The sequence below is a fragment of the Macadamia integrifolia genome, chromosome 8, assembly GCF_013358625.1.
Source record: "Macadamia integrifolia cultivar HAES 741 chromosome 8, SCU_Mint_v3, whole genome shotgun sequence".
NCBI classification, from domain to species: Eukaryota; Viridiplantae; Streptophyta; class Magnoliopsida; order Proteales; family Proteaceae; genus Macadamia; species Macadamia integrifolia.
In genome coordinates, this window is record NC_056564.1 from 16974985 (window position 1) to 16995775 (window position 20791).

Genomic DNA, 20791 nt, shown 5'->3' on the forward strand with positions numbered 1-20791 from the left:
AAGGGTAAAAAGAAGTAAAAGAAGTGGGGTAGGGCCTGACATGCTTAGATGAATCACGTGGGGAGCTGGTACAGATTGCTGTAGGACAAGAGCAGGTAAGCCCACATGATCTGATGCTTATTTGCCATCAGATCCGAATCCAACAAATTCTCCTTTTGGGTAAGCACAAGCAAGGATAGCAAGAAGACTCAGAAGAGGGAATTGATGAAATTGGGGAAGAGAGAGAGAGAGAGTCGGGGCCCAGCAGCCCAGGGAATCTTCAGTCTCGTCCCTTGCTGGCTTTCCTTTGGCCCCTCAGGAGCTTTACAGTAAAGGCCCTGGGGAAACTCGTTGATTTGATGCTTTATTGCTGTAGTGGAAGTGGGCCACTGAGTACTTGGGGAGAATCATTCCTTCGCTTTCCTAAGCTTAGCTGCATCTCCAGTTCTCCACTCCCTTCTCTTAATCTGTTTCTCACTTCTCAGTTAGATATTAGTTTCCGCCATTGCTGAACTTTGGACCTTTTCAGTTCTCTCTCTCATTCACTCTAATCTCTGTAAGAGCTACGCATACTGTAAAGATGGAGGCGAGGCCTTTCCTCTTGCTTTCTCTTTCCGTCCTTTTCTTCATGTACCCGACCAATGCTCAGATGCCTGGTATGTTGCTCCCAATTTCTACTTCTCTTTATTTTATCTTCTTCGTTTCTTGGATGTTTCAGATCACTACACTTAATTTCCAGGAAAAGTGTAACGTAAGAATTGATTCACGCTCAGATTTCTATCTAAGGCAGTTCAAGGTGTTGCTTTGTGTTATACAATTTGTTACGTTGTTATTGACATTACTGTTCGAAATTTCATATTGCAATATTCTGCATGAGCCTTAAAACTATTTGCTAGCGCCCAGTTCTGTTCTTATTTTGATATTTTACCTGTCAAAGAATTACTTTTTGCAGTTTGGAACAACTGATTCCGCTTCTTAGACATAAAAAGAGCAGTAACGACCAGTTTCCTTAGATCCCTTGTTCAGTTTATCTGAGTTAAGATTGTTGTCACAACACCTATGATTCTTTCTTCTTTTTTAGGGCTTGCAATTTGATGATGAACTGCTAGAGGGTAAAAATTTGAGGATTCATGTGGTGTAAGAGATGTTGATGGAATATATGGGATTGAATGTAAACTGACATGTTTATGAAAGTCGAGCCTATCCGTAAGTTTTGGTCCCCCCAAAGGCTAGATAAAAGTTGATAGGAAGATTACTACACTCAATTGACATCTGAAAATGAAAAATAAAGACAACCAAAAACTCTGGACTTAAACTGGGAACCCAAAGAGACTAGAACAACATTCAAATTGGCTACAGGGAAAAGGTTTCCTTTTCTTGGTACAAAGAGATACATAGAAGTACATAAAATATCAGATACCTCTGACCAAAAGATCCACCAAGGGAACCCCCAACCAATGAAAGGAAGACTCTTGACAAACCAGTCACAAGGAAGAGTTCCCAAAAACAGATCTAGGGTCTAATAACCCCTTGCTTAGCTAACTCATCTGCAACCTCTTCAGTACTTCTAGGATGCCAACAGAACTGTATACTGACTTGAGTTGCTAACTGACTCATTGGCCTTATTAAGGGAGTATAGCACCGCGGTTCACCCCTAACATCCGTCATCCTTAATAACAAATTTGTACCAGTCTTGGGAGCCATAAACTCTGCTCTTGTTGAACCTCCTTCCTCTAAGTTGGTTGAATTATTTGACCCAGAGTTATTGTGCAAAAGGATGAAACTAAGGTCTCTAAAGACCTATTTTTCTTTGCACCTATTTGGTTTGCTGTACTAACACATTTGATCATGCGAAGCAGGTTTTGTAAGCATAGACTGTGGAGGGAAGGAGAATTTTACAGATGATATTGGTATTGAGTGGATTCCTGATGATCAATTTAATTATGGTGAAACAGCTAATATAGTTGTTGCAAATGAGACTCAAAAGCAATATATGACACTGCGGCACTTCCCAGCAGATAACAGAAAGTATTGTTATACGCTCAATGTTCTGACTAGAACACGTTACCTTGTAAGGACAACTTTCTTGTATGGTAACTTTGACAACAATAATGTGTACCCAAAATTCGATTTATCGCTGGGGGCTACGCATTGGTCGACAATTGTGATTTCAGATGTTAATACTATTGAGGTTCGAGAGTTGATATTCTTGACTTCTTTTCCCACAATTAGTGTGTGTTTATCCAATGCTACAACTGGGAAGCCATTTGTCTCTACACTTGAGCTCCGGCCATTTAATGGTTCAATTTACTATACAGATTATGAAAATCAGTTTTTCCTTAGCACGTCTGCAAGAATTAACTTCGGTGCAGATAGTGATGCTCCAGTGAGGTATGTCTCAAGCCTATGCTTAGAAGTACTTACTGCCTATGACTTTTGTGCTCTGTCTAATTATGATTGCATCAGGTGGCAAACTATATTATTATGCTCTGATTTGGCCCTTATACAGTATGCTTATTCCCTAATACATTATTTTCAGCTAGATGATTCGAAATTTTGAGTTATATAAGCTGCCAAGTAGATGTTTTGAATTTTTTGTTTCTTTTTAATAAATTTGTTTTTATTTTGGTTATTTCTGTAAGAGAATTCTCTTTTTCAGGTATCCAGATGATCCATTTGATAGAATATGGGAGTCTGATTCTTTGAAGAAGGCAAACTATCTTGTGGATGTTGCGGCAGGAACTAAGAAAATCTCAACCATCATGCCTATTGATGTTAATAGAAATGAAAGGCCACCGCAAAAAGTGATGCAGACAGCTGTTGTTGGTACAAGCGGAGTGTTGACTTACCGCTTGAACTTGGATGGCTTCCCTGGTTTTGGGTGGGCATGCACATACTTTGCGGAAATTGAAGATTTGAGTCCAAGTGAGACTAGGAAATTTAGGCTTGTCCTACCTGGCGCACCTGATATCACAAAAGCTGCTGTCAATATTCAAGAAAATGCTCAAGGGAAAGATCGACTGTATGAACCAGGAATGCCCAACATATCACTTCCCTTTATATTGAGTTTTCAGTTTCAAAAAACTTCTGACTCGTCCAGGGGACCGCTCTTGAGTGCTATGGAGATAAACAAGTACCTACGGATAAATGATGGTTCTCTTGATGGTATAGATTTGGCTACCTGTATGTTATGCCCTTTTGTGAATTATATTTTTTTGCCGATCTCAGAAGTACTGCTACAGAATTTTTGAATGTACAGTTATTACTTATTATTAGTGATCGGATGGATTTGTATCCCTGAGTGAATCTTTTTGAATGACATTCTTTGGTCCTATGGTTGATCTAGGCATTACTGATTAAATGCTTCTTGCCCTACAGGAACAGTTATTTCCAATCTAGTTTCACACTACTCAGCTGCAGATTGGGCACAAGAGGGTGGTGATCCATGCTTGCCAGTTCCATGGTCGTGGGTGCAATGTAACTCAGATCCACGGCCAAGGATAGTTTCAATGTATATCTTTTATCCTCACTTCCAATTCATTCATATCACTTTCTGTTGAGATCTAGTTCTGCACCTAACTATCAAAACTATTGCCACTGATTTATGGTAAACCATTTTCTCTTTCTAATATCTTGGCAGTTTTTTGTCGAGGAAGAATTTGACAGGAAATGTTCCCTTGGAGCTGACAAAATTAACAGGCTTAGTTGAGTTGTAAGTTTCAAAATCTGCTAACAATTCACTCGTATATAAATGTAATTGGTTTCCTTGGTATCAATGACTACTAATCTTATGACTGCTTATTCATCCAAAAAATAAAAAATAAAATATCTTATGACTGCAGATTGCTTGATGGAAACTCACTCACTGGTCCAATACCTGATTTTGCAGGATGCGGAAACTTGAAAATAATGTAAAAACCTTTTTTTTTGTAATTTATTTTAGTTATTTGCCCCCTAAATTTTATCCTGATCATGGTTTTTATTTCTGTTTGTCATAGTCATCTCGAGGACAATCAGTTGAGTGGTGAGCTGCCTTCTTCTTTAGCAGACCTACATGATTTGAAGGAATTGTAAGTATTTCCTGAAATGTCAGTTACTTTGAGTTCCAAACAGAACAGTTTTGATGGGACTTTCATATGATGATACTTTATGGTGGCACTGGGGGATATATGAATATATCTATGACTAGCTTTTGTGAGCATTTTATTGCGGCTGCTGACTGTACAATGGATCCAAATAATTAACTATTCCCTTAAGTGAGAAACTCTACCCCCACCAAAACATCACCCACCCACACCCCCCCCCCCCCCAAAAAAAAAAAAGAAAAAAAAAAGAAATAAATAATGGAGAAAGTATTTGATGTATTGCATGTTCTATCCTATTGCTTATTGAAATAACATTTATGCAGTTGGGTTGTAATAGCCTCCAACACTTCACAAGCCTTGCATAATTGATCATTCTGTAGAGAATCCTTGAATAAGGCCCACCGTTATATGCCTATATAATAAAGAAAATGTGAACGCTAGCTCGCATGGAATCTATCAAGAATCCAATTATAATCCTGATTTTTTTTTCTTCATTTAAGTTGCTCTCCGGCCTAGTTAGTTTTTCTTTCCCTAATATGAACCTAACCCTACTATTAGGGGTTTTCTATGCTCTTCTTTCCTTCTTGATTAAATATCAAAGAGTTTTTTGACAAATAGTTAGGGTTCCTTTCCCTAAAAGGAACCTAATCATGCTCACATCCCTTTTTGGGTTGAGCTGCACCAAAGAATTCATCTATTTGACTTATTGAAGATGGTCTTTTTACTTGCTGATTCTGATGGTTGCAGATATTTGCAGAATAATAGTTTATCTGGGACAGTTCCGATCAGTCTTCTTAAAAAGAATCTGATTTTGAAGTGGGTATTTCTTCTTACCTGTGCAATTGAATCCATGTAATAATAGTCTATCTGGGACATTTTTTTTTTTTTTTTTTTAATGATCTATTGTGGTGCTTCGCAGTTATTCAGGAAATATCAATCTTCATAAAGGAGGGAATCCACGGAGCCACATGAAACTAATTATTGGATCATCTGTTGGTGCTGCCATGCTGCTTATTGCTATTATAGCATCTTATCTATTTATGCATAAGGGAGCGGAGAAAAATTATAAGGAAGGTCCGATTGAACATGTCTAAGTTTCCTTATCCCTCTTCTTTCCATTGAGTTTGTAAACCGAATCAGAACCTGGGTTTCTGTTTTCTTTTTATTTCAGAGAAACTTCCTCCTCCGTTGCCCGTCCATGGACTGGTATCTTCCTTGGGTGATGTTGCTACTGAAGCTTCACATTTCTTTGCATTTTCTGAAATTGAAGATGCCACCAAGAACTTTGAGAGAAAAATTGGTTCAGGGGGCTTTGGAGTGGTTTACTATGGGAAAATGAAAGATGGAAAGGAAATTGCAGTCAAAGTTCTAACCAGTAATTCCTATCAGGGGAAGCGTGAATTTTCAAATGAGGTAATTTGAAATGTTTAATATTATATTTGTGCTTTTATATTCTTATCTCTATATCCATTTTTCTGGAATTTAATCTTCAAAGTTCATAGAACCATATGCTGAAAATATGTAACCATGATTCAAAATATTGATTTTGCTGATAGTCTTGTCTCAAGAAATTGTGAACATGCCATTATGATTTTAAAATAAAGAAAGGAAACAGATTAACTGGGGAGGGAAATATGGGGGCTGGGGAAGAAACTCGTCAATGTAATTCCAGGGATGTATAAATGAGCACAATTCGAAGTTGAAATTGAAGTAGGGATTTGGGGCTAGCATTGGGGCTGAAATATTGGCATTGATTACATGAAAGTATACTTTAAGTGAAATTAAGACTCTTATGTGTGAAATCACTATAGTTTATGACAGCTGGTTTCGAGGATCTTGTTGGGATTACTGGCTAAAAGAAGTCTAGGAGATGTTCTTTTTGTAAGTTTTGGTGCCCCTTAAAGTGACTGAAGTTTCTATTGATCCAGGTAACTCTACTTTCTAGAATACATCACCGGAACCTGGTTCAATTTCTCGGGTGTTGTCAAGAAGAAGGGAAGAATATCCTTGTTTATGAGTACATGCATAATGGAACTCTGAAGGAACATCTTTATGGTAGTGTCACCCTTTGATCAGGAGCAGCTTAATTTGCATCTTAACCCTGGTTATAAAATTTGGTATTGGATTGTCTGGATCACCTGATCCAGATCAGTATCAGACAAGGCTATCCTGATCTGGGACAGTATAGGATCCCAATCTTATAATTTTATTAATCTTTCTGTCTGGACTGGCTGTCTGATACTGATCTGGGACAGTATAGGATCCCAATCTTATAATTTTATTAATCTTTCTGTCTGGACTGGCCGATCCTTGATTCAGTATCGCCCAGGACTGATCTGGACTGAGACTGAGCTCTGAATTCTTGATCTTTCATCTGCATGTAAATCTTCCAGGACCTTTAACACGTGAGAGAAGTATCAGTTGGCTCAAGCGCCTGGAGATTGCTGAAGATGCTGCAAAAGGTTAATAGCCATGGGAATAGTATACTTAAGTTTACTAGAGAAACCCTAACTGTTATCCTGGGAAATCAATTTTATTGCTGTGTACTTGAATTTCTTTCAGGGATTGAGTATCTTCATACAGGCTGTGTTCCAACCATCATCCATAGGGATCTGAAAAGCAGCAACATCCTTCTTGACAAGCACATGAGAGCTAAGGTCTCAGACTTTGGCCTATCGAAACTTGCAGTAGATGGAGCTGCTCATGTCTCAAGTGTTGTTCGGGGAACTGTAGGATATCTGGATCCCGAGTAAGGCTCTTCACTCCAGTCGTTGCTATTAATTCATGATTTTGCAACAATATGTGAAAACTCAAGCTGGAGGTGACCGCTTGCGGAATGAAATTTGAGATGTCTTTGTTCGACAGTGATTGACATTTCCAGGGTCTTCTGATCCGGATCAAGTGGATTGTCTGGTTCACTTGGAGGGTCAGATTGATCCACAGTGAATTGTCCAATCTTGTCAATGGATAGGGCAATATGATGCCAATGGGGAACATGATAGGTTAGGACTGACCCAGTCCTCCATCGCGCTCCCTGAAGCCCTAGCACATTGGATTGATCCACAATGAATTGTCTAATTTTGTCAATGGATAAGGAAATCTGGTGCCAAATGTTACATTGTGATCACTGAAACCCTAGCATAGATCCTTTGAAATCTTTGCTTGCACAGAGTTAAAATTTGGGACACAATTGATGTTCCCCCACTGGGCCACCACCTCTCACCATTTATCGGCCAGCATTTGGTATACTTACAACTGTGCATACATGAGTGATGTACATGTCAATCTATATATATGAGGGTAATTGAAACCTAGTTACAGGTATCTTAACATTGGTTCAGTATTAGTTTTCTCGTCTTCATTCTCTCTTTCCAACATTTCTGATTTTGTCTCTCAACATGCAGGTATTATGCCTCTCAGCAGTTAACTGACAAGAGTGATGTATATAGTTTTGGTGTCATTCTTCTTGAGCTCATATCTGGTCAAGAAGCAATATCTAATGAGAGCTTTGGTGTTAATTGCCGTAACATCGTCCAGTGGGTCAGTTAATTTTTTTTGTTTTCCAACCTAGATGCTTTGCTTAACTGTTGCATGCAGCCACATGGTCCAACTGTTAGGGATGGCCAATGACCTCGTATCTGGGTTGTATTGGTTCAGCTGGGCCTCGCTTATGTCAATTCTTTTATTGTTTGATGGATAGATGTGGGACAGCTGAACCTTACATTTGAACGTTTCAGCAATTTTTTAACCCCCCCGGTAAGGGATCGTATCTGTACTTGTTTGCCCCTGAAACTGTACTCCATTGTATTGCAGGCAAAAACACACATTGAGAGTGGGGACATTCAAGGAATCATTGACCCCTTGCTTCGAAATGAATTTGAGATCCAGTCAGTGTGGAAGATTGCAGAGAAAGCAATGATGTGTGTCCAATCCCATGGGAATATGAGACCTTCGATGGTAGAAGTACTGAAGGAAGTTCAAGATGCAATCTTGATCGAAAGGGGGGCAGAAGTGAGGAGAGAAGATAATTCTGGTGATATGTCAAGAGGCTCTATCCACACTTCCATCAATATTGGATCCACTGATCCGGGAGTGGCTGAGCCATTAGTTTCATTGGATGAGTCCATTGTGCATCCTCGATAAGTCGATTTTTCCCATCTAATTGTATAAATTTCTTATTATTCCCCCCCTCTCCCAAATCCTAGTTTTTAAGTATGGGCTACATATGCTTAAGATAAGTAGAACAGAAAAAAAAAAAAAAAAAATGCCATGGTAATATATTTGGAAGTCATTAGCTTCATTTTTAGCTGAAAAATATTTGGGCACTGAGCTGAAAATGGACCTGATTCAAGTTTGACCAGTCAAACTAAATTAGAAACGAGTTCAGTAAAAATGAAAATAATGTATCATTATTGACACGTGTCCATTAGCACAAGTGTCCTTGCCTCTAAGCATTTGATTTGTATAAACCAGACTCTATATACCAAGGATTTTAAGCTTGGAATCAAGCTGAATCGTTCCCTTCCGATTTCAATTCGGATCGGATCAGAATTGGTCCAAAAACACTATAATCAGCCCCTCAGACTTGGAAGTTGGAACCCACTGGTCTTCCTCTAATGGCAGTTTCAAGAATCGGAATCGGATGGGTCGATTTGGATTGAAATCGGTATTCAGATCCATCCCAGTTGATTCCAATTTCGATTGAGTTGGAATCGGCAGGAGTCGAACGACCTGAAGCCTAGAAACTCAATGGAGGATTGGAGGGTTCCCCTAATTGTTATTTCTTTCTTCGTGGCTCTTCAAGATGACACACCACTAAAATGATCTTCGTTGACGATGTAAGGAGGTGTTTGGTTCGATAAAACAAATGGTGTATGCATCGGATATGGATGACAATCTTTTGATGGATATTCTTCTGAATTGTGTTTCTTGTTGAAAAATCGTTTTGTTGCTTTGAGTCTGGTATATGTTTCTTGCAGAAAAATTGTTTAGTTACTCTAAATCTGTATAGTGATTCTTACTATAAAACTGTTTGGTTATCCTAAATCTGTATAGTGATTCTTACTATAAAACTGTTTGGTTACCCTAATCATGTGTAGTGATTCTTCCTATTAAATTGTTTAGTTAAACATAAGAGTGGTGAAGTGAAAAATTGTAACATTTTTATTATTTTTTATTTATTTCTAAAATTTATACTTTTAAATAATTTAAAAATGATTTATCTTTAATTAAAAAAAATCAATGGTTTTTCCATTAAAAAAAAAAAAAAACCACCCCACAATTTTGCATTGAAGCATAATTTGTAGTATGGCTCAAGTATCCACATCTTTTGACAAAAAAAATGAGTGAAGATTCTGTGGTCACTGGCAAACAATACACATTGTTGAAATGTGGACAATTGAACCATGTTGACCCATGATATGATCTTGAAGATGAACTCATATCCTAGCCCTGTAACCTCCCTGTAATAGATTTTTTTTTTTTGGGTTGGACCCTTTAATAGAATTTAACTATGTAGAAAAGGTTTTAGCCCTCTGTCTTGTTACTATCATCCCCTCCATTAAGAATGCATCAAAGATAGAAGAGATCATTTCGCTTTAATAATAGTGCATAAACAGCATAGCTATTATCATATAACCTTGATTGTTATTACTTCATTCCCTTCTCAAACCCAGCTATTTTCATACCAACCAAACCATGGCTAAAAAATGTGCTCAAAATAGATGAATCAGCAACCAAGACAACCAAACAAAGTAGTCAAGTAGACAATACTATTGATGGTTGTTATTCCATCCTTGTCCTGTGCATTGTAACCCGCAAGTTGAGAGGGAGGATTACACAATCTCAACAACAAAACAGAGTACAGCCATAGTTTTTTATTCAAACAATTAAAATAAAATAAAAAGTGGTGGAGATAGCCTTGGAACTGGTGGAAGGTTGAAAAGTGGTGGTGGTGGTGGCTGAAACGGGAGTGGGGGCAGAAGTGCTGGAGGTTGAAATGGATTTGGATTCCCGAATGGAGGTGGCGTTGGGAATAACGGTGGAACTAAAGGGGGAAAGAGGAATGCTGAGCTGCTTGCAGTTTGATGGTTAGATACAGTTTGGTCTGAAAGCATTTTAGCATTGGGCACAGGTGGTGGTAACGTTGGTAGTCCTGGCAATGGTGGCAGGGGAGGGAGAGGTGGTAATGATGGCAATGGTGGAAGATTGGGTAGTATAGGAGGAGATAAATATGGAGTTGTGGGTGTGAAAGAGGGTACATTTGGTATGGTTGGATCCTCAGTTACAGGATTGGGAATGAGTTGTTGCTTTGACGCTTCAAGGCTTGGTCTCTGATTACACAACTCTGGCTCTTTCAAGGGCTTGAAGGTGAAAACCCAGCTGAGAAAATGTGAACTCCTTGTTTCCTTGATTTCAGATGGAGTGATGAGGAAGTAGCTCTGGAGGCCACTGAACAGAAAGACTCACTGCTGCTAATTAACTTCACTGAGCATTTCTTGATTCTTTTGACATGTTTGCTGACAGTGAAAGGTAGATGAACTCTGAACTGTCCATGTTTATTAGACTTCACTTCCTTGCTAAAACTGGGTTTTGCGCTTCCGTCTCCACATTGAACGGCAACCGAAGCATCTGCCAACAGCCAATTGAGACAATTTTTACTACATCAGATTCAGGTGGGAAGGGAAAACTATACATGAATATATACATCAAGGAATTAAATTTCCCAAATTTTGGATGATAATTGAACCTAATATGAAGTAGCTGCTTAACATATCAAAGCATATAGTATTCACCAGAAATGGGTTAAATTCCAATATGAATCACTTAAAAATATGAATAAATAACAGAAAGAAGTTTGTTACCGATAAGCGAATGTATCATATTGTATTATATCAAGTCGGTCAATACAGTACAATACGTACCTTTGATACACTTTGATACGTTCATTGAGTTGTTCTTCTCTGAAGAACTAGAAACAATCTCCATTGCATCTAACTACAAGTCGTAAGCATAACCTTTTTTTTTGGATGAATAATCGTAAGGATACATTGCTGCCATGACATTGATCAAAGCCACATCAGAACGCACCTTGACCAGTAAATTGTGGAACTGCTACTCTATTTCCATGACATCTATATAACTTCACACGTTTTAGGTTCTGTTGAAGATGAGGAAGTTTTATCTAATCTATGACAAGTGACATACATGGGAAACAGTTTAATTTTCAATGGGTTATTTCTCTCTTTCAAACTCATTTCTAGAAAGGTTTTTTTTTTTTTTTCACCTGGTCCGAGCATTCAATAGGAATCTGACCATGCAAAGTATAATGAATTAGGAAGAAATAGGTTTTGAGTTTAATCTGCCCTTTTGGTTTGACACTATACTTTGCAGTGTAGTGAGGGGAAAGGTCTGTATTTTGATTCTGAAAATTGAATATTTGAAGCTCTGGAGTTTATTAATACCCTGAAAGTTTATCTTACCCAAAGATTTCCTTTCAAGAAGCCAATGGAATTCAAAGCATTATGTGCCAAGTGTAAGAAAGAAATACTCAACATAAGACCAGCAGCAAAACCCTGAATGCAGAAATTGTTAGTATGCAGAAAATTTACTGTTGCAGCTTTGCTCTTCAGAATCAGACGACCCATGAAGGATCACACACCATGGAAAAAACTAATTTAGCATATATTTCCATGAGCATTCTAGATAAACAGACATCCAACTCTGTTACTTTCCAATAAAACTCATAATACCTACTTACAGAAGCTTACCAATCACCAGCTGATCAGTTTAAATGAGAGAGTTCAAAAATCGAGTCACTATTACATCACCAAAATAAGCATTTCAAATGCTTGTCATAAATTGTCTAGTTAATATTTACTTATGTTTTGAAACAACACACTAATCATAAATAAATAAAGAGACACCTCCTCAATCTTGACCACCATCTTTGATATTCTTTATGTAGTGTTCAAACACCTTAGACTTATCTGCCTCATTGGCATTCAAGAAGATGGGAGCCAATTCCTTATGTTGCATGAAGAATTGTTTAGAACGCAATTTTTTATCAAACTCAACTCCTGGAAGTGCATCAATCTCAATACATAAGTTTTTTGCACATTCCTTCTGGGGGTCTTGCTTGGCCATCTCCACAATTGCATTGGCTATCACCTTCAAAGGACTACTAACCTTCTCTGCACCTCCTTTATTCTTCTTCTCTTTACTTGTTACCCCTGAACTAGGCTTACCACGGGAACGACTGCTACTTGCATTGGGAGTATAATGGGCACTTTCACCAACATTATCATCAATAGCATCATAATTGTTCAAGCTAATTTCTTCATCAATTGGCACTGGAATGTATGGTTGGTCCTCATTGATTGCATCGGATGGGTGTGAAGATTCAACCCCGGTAGTAATTTCATTATGCAACCATTCAACAATTTGTAGGTGAATGGGAAGCACTCTATGCTCTTTCCAAAATCTTTGCTCTTTTTTCTAAAAAAAAAAAATTGATAATTAACTCTTGGATTGTCAGAATAGTAAACTGTTAACTTTACCTTTAGTATAACTTTCTAATAATCTAGAAATAATGCATCAAACATTTAATTAACCTTTAATTCATTCCACATATGTTGTGGTGCATCAAACCGCTTCTCATGGTCATTCCAACCCATTCCACTATTTTTTTTGCAAGTCAACAAGCGACTTCAGCCTTGCTTTCCATATCCTGTAGTGATTGTGGCACTGTCCCTAGTTGTCCCTAGTCATATTTCATATGAAATCTATCATATAATTCAGTTGAGACTAATTGAAATTGTTATTTTTTCAACCCATTATCTCCATTATTTCCCCTTTGTTGTTGGTGTAGAAGACGCTCCAGAAAGTAGTGAGATATCTCAGAAGTCCATGTAGCAATTTTTGAGTTAGAACCCTCAACTGCATCCATCTTTGCTACAATGAATCGTGATATCAAATATTCAGCCAAAAAAAAAGGGAGGAAATAACTGTAACCATCCAAAAAAAGCATAATATTCCAAAGAATGCATATTAATAGTGAAACCATGAACTGAAAAAAGTTATTACAAGCCAAGACACACAAAACATGTTCATGTAGTTCAAATTACAAAATCTTAAAATGAAACCAAGTCTAGTTCAAGTAGTTAGGACAAAAGATAAATGGATTCAATCTATATCTTCTTGTGATCCATATGAAGAATCATGCATTCCTTCATCTGAATCATCTCCTGCCATCCAATCATTCCACATGTAATCAGCCATCTCCTCTCAGAATTGATCTTGATCAAAGTTATCATCTTCATCATCAACGTCAGAATCCTCATCACTATCTTCATCATTGTCTTCTGCTTCTTCATTAGTATTCTCACCCGTAACTGCATTCTCTTGTTCAAGCCATTCCTTTTCTTCTTGAACACTATTTTGGGTAAGGATATGATTGTGTATCATAACACAAGCTTATACATTCCTAGCCTGAGTCTTGAAAGGATACTCTGGTTGGGTTTTCAAAATCTTGAATCTTGACTTCAACAGTCCGAAAGCCCACTCAATTATGTTACGTAATCTTGAATGATGCAAGTTGAACAATTCTTTCTTGTCGGAAGGTGAAACATTCGAATTTCTCCACTCTTTCAAGTGGTATCAAACGTTACGGTAGGGTCTTAAGAACCCCTTCTAGTTTGTAAACCCTGCATCTACAAGATAGAATTTACCTTTAGAAACTGGTAGCTTTGCCTCACCTTCTCTGTGAATGACATCGTCTAATATTTGTGAATCAGATGTTGATCCTTCCCAACCAGAAAGTATATATGTGAACTTCATATCAAAATCACAAACTGCTAGGATATTTTGCGATATATTTTCCTTCCTATCACGAAATGTTCGATGTTGAGCAATAGTTACCCATGCAGGGATATGCGATCCATCTATGGCTCCAATGCAATCCTTGAAGTAAGGATAAAAGCTCCTATAGTTACTTGATATTCGCTCATGTGTTATGGTACTCGGAGGCTTCAACAACACCGAGTACAGTTTGAGAACTGCTCCCAAAACACCATTGAAATACCGGCTGATAGTTTCACCTGAATGCCCAAACAAATGTAAGAGGACGCGGTTCTTAACATTGTGACCGATTGCATATAAAAAAATAACAACTTGTTCCTCCACTTGAACGTTAATTGTATCATGTAGAAGACCCTTGGCACGCATCACTTGACATAGGTTAAAGAATGCCTTTCGACTCATTCTTATCATGTTTTGACATGTCTTGTCAGTATGTCCAATGATTCGTTGTGTCTCAAAAGAGCCACGTTGAGTCTCATTACGATAAGGTTGTTTACATAGAAACAATTTCTTATACTGTTCCATTGCTATAACAACTGCAGTAGCCACAAATATTATTACTTTCTTGCGCCTCTGATAATACTCATCATATTCATCATTACTATCCATTTTTTACATAAATCTACAATTTAGAATTAAACAAGCACTTCAGAAAACCAATAATGTATTCATATGTATTCAAAGAAGAGAAATCAAAACTATTAAAAGAAAGAAAAAATTTCAGGCTTTCAGACAAAAGAATTCAAATGAAATGCTTCTGAATATAATAGATGATGTATCTTAAAAACTGAAGCATAATGAGGATCAACAATAATAAGGTCATTAGGATCAAGCGAACTTTCCATTGGCAGGCAACAACTTGGTCTCACAAGGGACTTTTCACAAGTAATCCACAGGTAATAGTAATCTCATCCTCTTCATTTCTAGTAGAAAATTTTAGACACTGAAACCTATTTTCCTTTGTCTTATACTCCTACAAGCATTCCCTCTAAGTCCATTACTAGCAACAACTACAACTTCCATTACTTCACCATAACAACCACTCAAAACAAAATTGATCAAGGAACCTAAAAAAAAAATCTCTGCAAAACCATTCTTTGAACCTGCCAAATCAAAATGTAACCTGCAATTTTTATTCCATGATATTCACTAAACTAATTTCTATCCACAATAATGCTCTACCAATTACCATATCAAATACTGTTAGATGTATTTATTTATTATTTTATTGGGGTGCTACATATTGTATGAAAGATGAGTCATTCAAATGCTACAAGTAATGTGTCAACAAATATCTCAAACTAAAAAAAAGGTAGATAATATGCATAAAATTTGTAGTAACTTGCAATTCACAAACTGATAGCAGACCTGATTAACCGATCCTCATGAAAACTGATAGCAGACCTGATTAACTGATCCTCATGAACCAAGTCCAAAATGCAAGACAAACATAGAGAGGGAGAGAGAGGAGGAGGAGAATACCAAATCCAAATTTGTAGAGTCGTCGGTTGGCTGAAGCAAACATCGTTGGTGGAAGGGCAGGCGAACCAGAGAGCAGATCACTTCAATCGCCACTGCTATATATCCATGAACAGATCATATGTATTCTGAGTTAAAAAAAACCTAAAAATAATGCTTAAAACACAACGAAAAGAGAGAGCCGTAGGTTCTGGTTTTAAGAACCTAACCTTTCAACTCAATGAAAACACAATAGAGAGCCGTAGACAGAGAAAGCGAGAGAGAGACAGAGAGAGAGAGGAAAGAGAAAGCGGTAGGTTCTGGTTTTAAAAACCTAACCCTACAACTCCATGAAATCAAAATAGAGAGCTTCTGATTTTAAAACCTAACCCTACAACTCCATGAAAGAGCTTCTGGTTTTAAAACCTAACCCTACAACTCCATGAAATCGAAATAGAGAGCTTTTGATTTTAAAAACCTAAACCTAAAACTCCATGAGAGAGAGAGAGAGAGAGAGAGAGAGAGAGAGAGAGAGAGAGTGGAGGGCTTACCAGTCGTCGGTGAGAATGTCGCGGTTTGAGAGGTCGCAGATCGCAGATGTGGTTTGAGAGGTCACGGGTTGAGATGTTGGCTTCCGTAGAGAATATCTTTCCGTTATCTCCTTTTATATTAGGTGGTAAAAACGTTGCTCAAATCTGAGTTTAAGTGTTGAGGTAAACTCAGATTTGAAACACATCTTTTGTAATATAATCATTCCTGGGAAGTAGGATGTTCACTTATCAGGGTCATTCTAGTGGAACCAAACAACTCCAAAAATTAAGAATTATCATTATGAGGAATGTCAGCCCAAAGAATTACCGAACCAAACACCCCCTAAACGTCTCAGTGGAAGCGAGAAAAACGTAACAGGGGATTTAGACAAATTTCAAATGATAAATGCCAGGTTTCTGGTCATTAATGGCGTCGTCTCACTACCCTACCACAGACGTTCCTCCAGTCTCTTCCTTCCAGGTGCTTCGACCTCTGGCACGCTCGGTAATGAGTAATATCTCTTGTTTTGGCAGCGACATTTGCGCAGACTTTCAGATTCCGCAAGAATATCCTCTGAATCGAGACCGGAGCTTCTGTTCGGGCCGCAGATAACTAAGTTCTCTTCGCCACCTTGTCATCGTCGTCTTCATCATGTGAATCTTGGCGACAATTCATCGAGCAATGCGTTGTCAGTCGCATTGAAAGAAAGGAAGAACGGAGAGTAATTGGCGGTTAACGCTTTTGGTAGCATAGGGGTGATGAGGAAGGGAGGGCTCTTAGGGTTCTTCGGTGAGAAAACGGTGCTCAGTTGGCCCTCGTCGGTCGTATAAGGAACGTCGCCAGATCAGAGTTTTCAGACTGGCTGAGGTGAGTTTGTGCACTTGGACGTCGGGCTTGATCTAGAACTTGAAAAATTATCTAACATCAATGAGGCCATGAGAATGGCCGTGTTATTGGTATTGCAAGCCGAGTTGACTTGTTTCAATCGGTATTGTTACCAAATTCAAATTGAGTTATCTAGTTCTTCATTGGTGTTGGACTTCTTAGGCCTGCTTATGATTAGAATGTGGAGTTGCAACGATTTATTATGGCCAGTATACTATGAATGGTTGAATGCATAATTACTCACAAAAAGATGTATAAAACAATTTTGGCCCAAATTTTTGAATGAAGTGATTCCTCTTCTTCATTGCCGTGTTGGCATTAACCTCTCATGTTTCCTTAGCTGCAAGTCAACACTCATTCCTCATATTATCTGAATTGCCCCCATATTTATATACTATAAAATAGTCATGATGGGTTATTCTCTCTATAACTATCTCTATATGTCTCTGTGCTTAATTGTAGTCTCTACAAAGAAAGACTCTTCAAAGTGAGCTGGAATTGGTGTTTTCACTTGGCCAGTCGTGAATTCTCACTTCCTTTTCTAATTTTTTCCCTCTTATATGAGGGAGCTCTAAGATCTCTTTTATAATTGTGAGTAGTAGGCAGCATAACTGTGCACATGCATTAGTTAATATACTACATACATATAGTTTAAAAGTCATAAAATATAGTGAACTGTGCAGAAAGAGTACCATTTTATCACACTAAATTTCCTGCTGGGTCTTCACATGACTGACTGGTTGCTGGTTGCACAGAAATGAGATTTATGTCATGTGTAATATGAAATTTTTTTTTTTTTTTGATAGTTTGTTAGGTGATTTTTATTGGGACTTAGAACACCAAATGAGTGTTCTGTTGACTTTTTCTCATGCAAGGGGAACTCTAAGCTTCCACCCTGTTAATATGACCCTTAAATAGGATCATATACAGGTGCACTGATGTTTATATTACTTTTGAAAGTCAAAAAAAATCTTAAACAGTTCGTTTAAAGTCTCAAGATTGTGTAGTTGCAGCTGTCTTGTCAAGCTGATTTGGCCGTGAGAAATGTCCTTGACTGTTAGTCAAATAGGAAATGCACTTATTGCATGTCTAATGCTGATTAGGGGCTGTAGCTACTAAGTCATCCCCTCTTACAACCACAGCAGATTTTCTTAAATCAAGTCTTTATATTGGGTTTCATATTTTCATACCCTTAATAGAAAATACTTGAATCTTGAGTTTTAGACCTGAGTTTTCAGATCTGCTTACATATACAGCAACCGCACTTCATGCTTCATTGATTTATAGTTTCAAATTTTCATTTTTGAGCTGGTTTTCAAGAATCATTTTCTTAGTAGGATTCTTCTGAAACTCAAGATCAGACCCTTGGATCAAGTTCAACTTTTGATGTTCTGTTTCAATATCTGAATATAGTGTTCCATTGATATTGATTCAAATCTAAAGTCCAGATCACTGTTTTATCATTTGTCCTTTAGTTCTGGTCCTTATTTGTTCACTGTCTTTCTGGTTTAATCCTGAGTTTCTGAAACCTAGTTCCTTGGGCTTCTAGAAACCCATCACCTCTTCTCTGTTATTCTCCCTCAAAATCGGCTTATCCGGAGAAGGCGCCCAGGGACTTATATAGAGTGCGCACAGTGTGCTAGCGAGCGATGTGGGACTAAACCGTGGATCGCATAGGATAGATGCGCACACACTCTCTTTTATATATTTCTGGTTATTGAGTTAATCCCTGATTAAACATTACTATAATTTGCCATCAATTTGCTTGATTAAGTGCCAAAATGAGATTATATTTTTAATCAGTTATCTCATTAATTTCTGAAATCATACTTGAACTCAAATTCCGCTTACCGCTTTGTCACTTGAGCGTCAATGAGTGTAATAACCACTGAAGATTTTTTCTGCTGCTTTACCTTATTGAAGGATTGATTCTTCATAGAACTATGAGTCTATGATCTGTTGAGACTTTAATGCTTCATAGAACTATGTTGTGCTGAAAATTTTGTCTGGATTGTGAAATAGTAGTAATATATTGAAAAGCTAGGATAGCAATGCAATCGAACCTTGCTACTTTAATAAGCTTCAATGTATTTGACTACGGAGACCCATATATCATTCTCCTAATGTCATCTAGTTGACCTTATCTGATGGCTTGGGGTGCCACTACTGTCACATGACATATGCACCAATTGCCAAGGCCCTCATATCATCGACGGTGATAACATATTCATTTTTTTTTTTGGTAAGACGGTGATACATATTCTCATGTCCAATGGATTGTTGTTACATAGTAGCACAAATAATAAAGCAGATAAAAATTTCAGCAAAATGTAATTGTCTTGCAGATAACTTGAGGCTTGTGCAACATGTGGAGACAATTCGTGTTCCCAGCTTCTTGAACTTAGAATCAAAATCTTGGGATAGTAGAAGCAGTTTCAGGTGCAAAATGTTGTGTTTGTTTATTTTGCGGACAGAGTAAAATACGTTACAGGGATCTATGAACTAATTTGAGGTGAAAATGATTTCTTTTTTTTACTCCTCTGTTAATCGAAAGTCGAAAATGTTATTTTCCCTTTTCATTATAACACCCATCCCACCCCCATTAACTTCCACAGGGAAGTAAAGTAATACCCCTTTGGTGGCCGGTGGTCAACGAATGACACCTTTAAACTTTGGGTGAAGAGATTCCCATAATTGGTATTTAGGTTACTTGTTATTAAATGACTAGCTTGAATAGAATCCGACTTGGTGCAATGATACTAGAACAGGTGATCCTTACCCAAAAAAAAAAAAAAAACTAGAACAGGTGATTCCCATGCCGGCATATTCCCTTCCTGAGTCTCTGACCGTGCCACTATTCCAAATGTTGACAATCATTGCGTCACCGTGGGTGACCTAACCGACCAATTCCAAGTAGAAGAAGAAGTGGTGTGTTATTTTGAATTTTTGATATATCACCTTGATGCTGCCTTCGGCCTTCGATCTGATTGGACGGACGACCGGAAAGGCTGGTGGAGTGGAATCCTAGTAGATGAGAAATTGACCATATGAGACCCAGTACCAATGGCGCACAGTCATGGGGCACTATAACAGTAAAATCCAAAATCACAAACGAAAGGTGGGTCCCATTGAGCCAAAGGATAAGATGACGCTATATTCTCGGCCGTTCGATCTTTTATGGGCTTTGTACCCTATAAAACTTCCTTTTTCATCTTCTATCGGATGTCTCCAAAGAACACCATAAAACTCTTTTTCTGGTAATTTCTCACTTCTGCTTTCCGACCTTTAGTCAAAGACTCGGAAGGAATATGGCATCTATTGTGCGGTTGTCGTTCTGACCTTAGACCGTACGTGTTTCCGAAGAAGCCTTTGCCCAAGCTCTGTGCCCTTAGAAGTTGTGATTAGACATTAATGGCAAGGAGAGAGGGTTAACTGTAAGTTTCTATGCTGTGGGACCTGTACGGTGCAATTATGTGGTCCGGCTTCCGTTGATCTGAAGATTCTGAACCGCCCATCCTGTGGGACCCCTAATTTCTTGGTACCCTTGACCAGATCATAGACGTGATACTCACCTACAGACTTAACCTGATCTCTTTACCAACATTATCTTGTGTTGAGAGCCGTACAATTTCCTTTTGACAGGGATGGGACGGCTGTTGTGAGCTAGTTGGTCCTTTGCTCATTATTTTAATGGTGTGGTTCATGAATCCACAACAAACCGGGGCCAGCCCGGTGGTGTGTTATTATTGGTCCTCTGGTTTTGTTTTGATACGTTTGCCCTTTCCTTCAATTTCCTCTTCGTACAACTACAGGCACGACAACTAACAGATAAAAAAGCATCTATTATTGGGATTCACTGGAACGTCTGATCTGGTTATTCGGAAAAGTGTGGCCCACCAAAGATTGATCACTTGGCCAATGGATTAGAAAGACGGAGTTCCTACAATCATATCGGGTGTGACGGTGCGGAGGAGTTGCAGACAAACGCCGCCCTG

At 38.1% G+C, this 20791-nt stretch overlaps 4 protein-coding genes across 4 annotated transcripts; 2 read left to right on the forward strand and 2 right to left on the reverse strand.

Moving 5' to 3' along the window:
- The first annotated feature begins 313 nt into the window (after window positions 1-313).
- LOC122086137 (probable LRR receptor-like serine/threonine-protein kinase At1g67720) lies at window positions 314-8476 on the forward strand. The gene is made up of 15 exons (XM_042654852.1): window positions 314-635; window positions 1839-2370; window positions 2639-3144; window positions 3358-3490; window positions 3620-3691; window positions 3822-3890; window positions 3978-4049; window positions 4812-4880; window positions 4984-5138; window positions 5236-5477; window positions 5993-6119; window positions 6458-6526; window positions 6627-6813; window positions 7469-7604; window positions 7878-8476. Exons 1-15 carry the CDS (start codon window positions 560-562, stop codon window positions 8205-8207), a joined length of 2775 nt encoding a protein of 924 aa, XP_042510786.1. The 5' UTR covers window positions 314-559; the 3' UTR covers window positions 8208-8476.
- Window positions 8477-11769: 3293 nt separating this feature from the next.
- Window positions 11770-12798, reverse strand: LOC122087103. Its single transcript, XM_042656101.1, has 2 exons — window positions 12677-12798; window positions 11770-12560 (listed from the first exon to the last, which is right to left on the reverse strand). Exons 1-2 carry the CDS (start codon window positions 12737-12739, stop codon window positions 11994-11996), a joined length of 630 nt encoding a protein of 209 aa, XP_042512035.1. The 5' UTR covers window positions 12740-12798; the 3' UTR covers window positions 11770-11993.
- Window positions 12799-12827: 29 nt separating this feature from the next.
- Window positions 12828-16428, reverse strand: LOC122087104 (protein ALP1-like). The gene is made up of 2 exons (XM_042656102.1): window positions 15932-16428; window positions 12828-15499 (listed from the first exon to the last, which is right to left on the reverse strand). Exon 2 carries the CDS (start codon window positions 14529-14531, stop codon window positions 13755-13757), a length of 777 nt encoding a protein of 258 aa, XP_042512036.1. The 5' UTR covers window positions 14532-15499; window positions 15932-16428; the 3' UTR covers window positions 12828-13754.
- LOC122086753 lies at window positions 16338-20738 on the forward strand. The gene is made up of 6 exons (XM_042655726.1): window positions 16338-16391; window positions 16445-16589; window positions 16706-16778; window positions 17259-17317; window positions 19142-19235; window positions 20609-20738. The coding sequence occupies exons 1-6, from the start codon at window positions 16338-16340 to the stop codon at window positions 20619-20621; spliced, it is 438 nt and encodes a 145-aa protein (XP_042511660.1). The 3' UTR covers window positions 20622-20738.
- The last annotated feature ends 53 nt before the right edge of the window (window positions 20739-20791 follow it).

Coding starts and splice junctions, on each gene's coding strand:
- LOC122086137 (XM_042654852.1), top strand. CDS start 560: ATGGAGGCGAGGCCTTTCCTCTTGCTTTCTCTTTCCGTCCTTTTCTTC. Junction 2,371..2,638: donor GATAGTGATGCTCCAGTGAG/GTATGTCTCAAG, acceptor TCTCTTTTTCAG/GTATCCAGATGATCCATTTG. Junction 4,881..4,983: donor AAAAAGAATCTGATTTTGAA/GTGGGTATTTCT, acceptor GGTGCTTCGCAG/TTATTCAGGAAATATCAATC.
- LOC122087103 (XM_042656101.1), bottom strand. CDS start 12,739: ATGGGTTGGAATGACCATGAGAAGCGGTTTGATGCACCACAACATATG. Junction 12,561..12,676: donor ATATGTGGAATGAATTAAAG/GTTAATTAAATG, acceptor TTTTTTTTTTAG/AAAAAAGAGCAAAGATTTTG.
- LOC122087104 (XM_042656102.1), bottom strand. CDS start 14,531: ATGGATAGTAATGATGAATATGATGAGTATTATCAGAGGCGCAAGAAA.
- LOC122086753 (XM_042655726.1), top strand. CDS start 16,338: ATGGCGTCGTCTCACTACCCTACCACAGACGTTCCTCCAGTCTCTTCC. Junction 16,392..16,444: donor CTCCAGTCTCTTCCTTCCAG/GTGCTTCGACCT, acceptor TTGTTTTGGCAG/CGACATTTGCGCAGACTTTC. Junction 17,318..19,141: donor GTGTTTTCACTTGGCCAGTC/GTGAATTCTCAC, acceptor ATTGTCTTGCAG/ATAACTTGAGGCTTGTGCAA.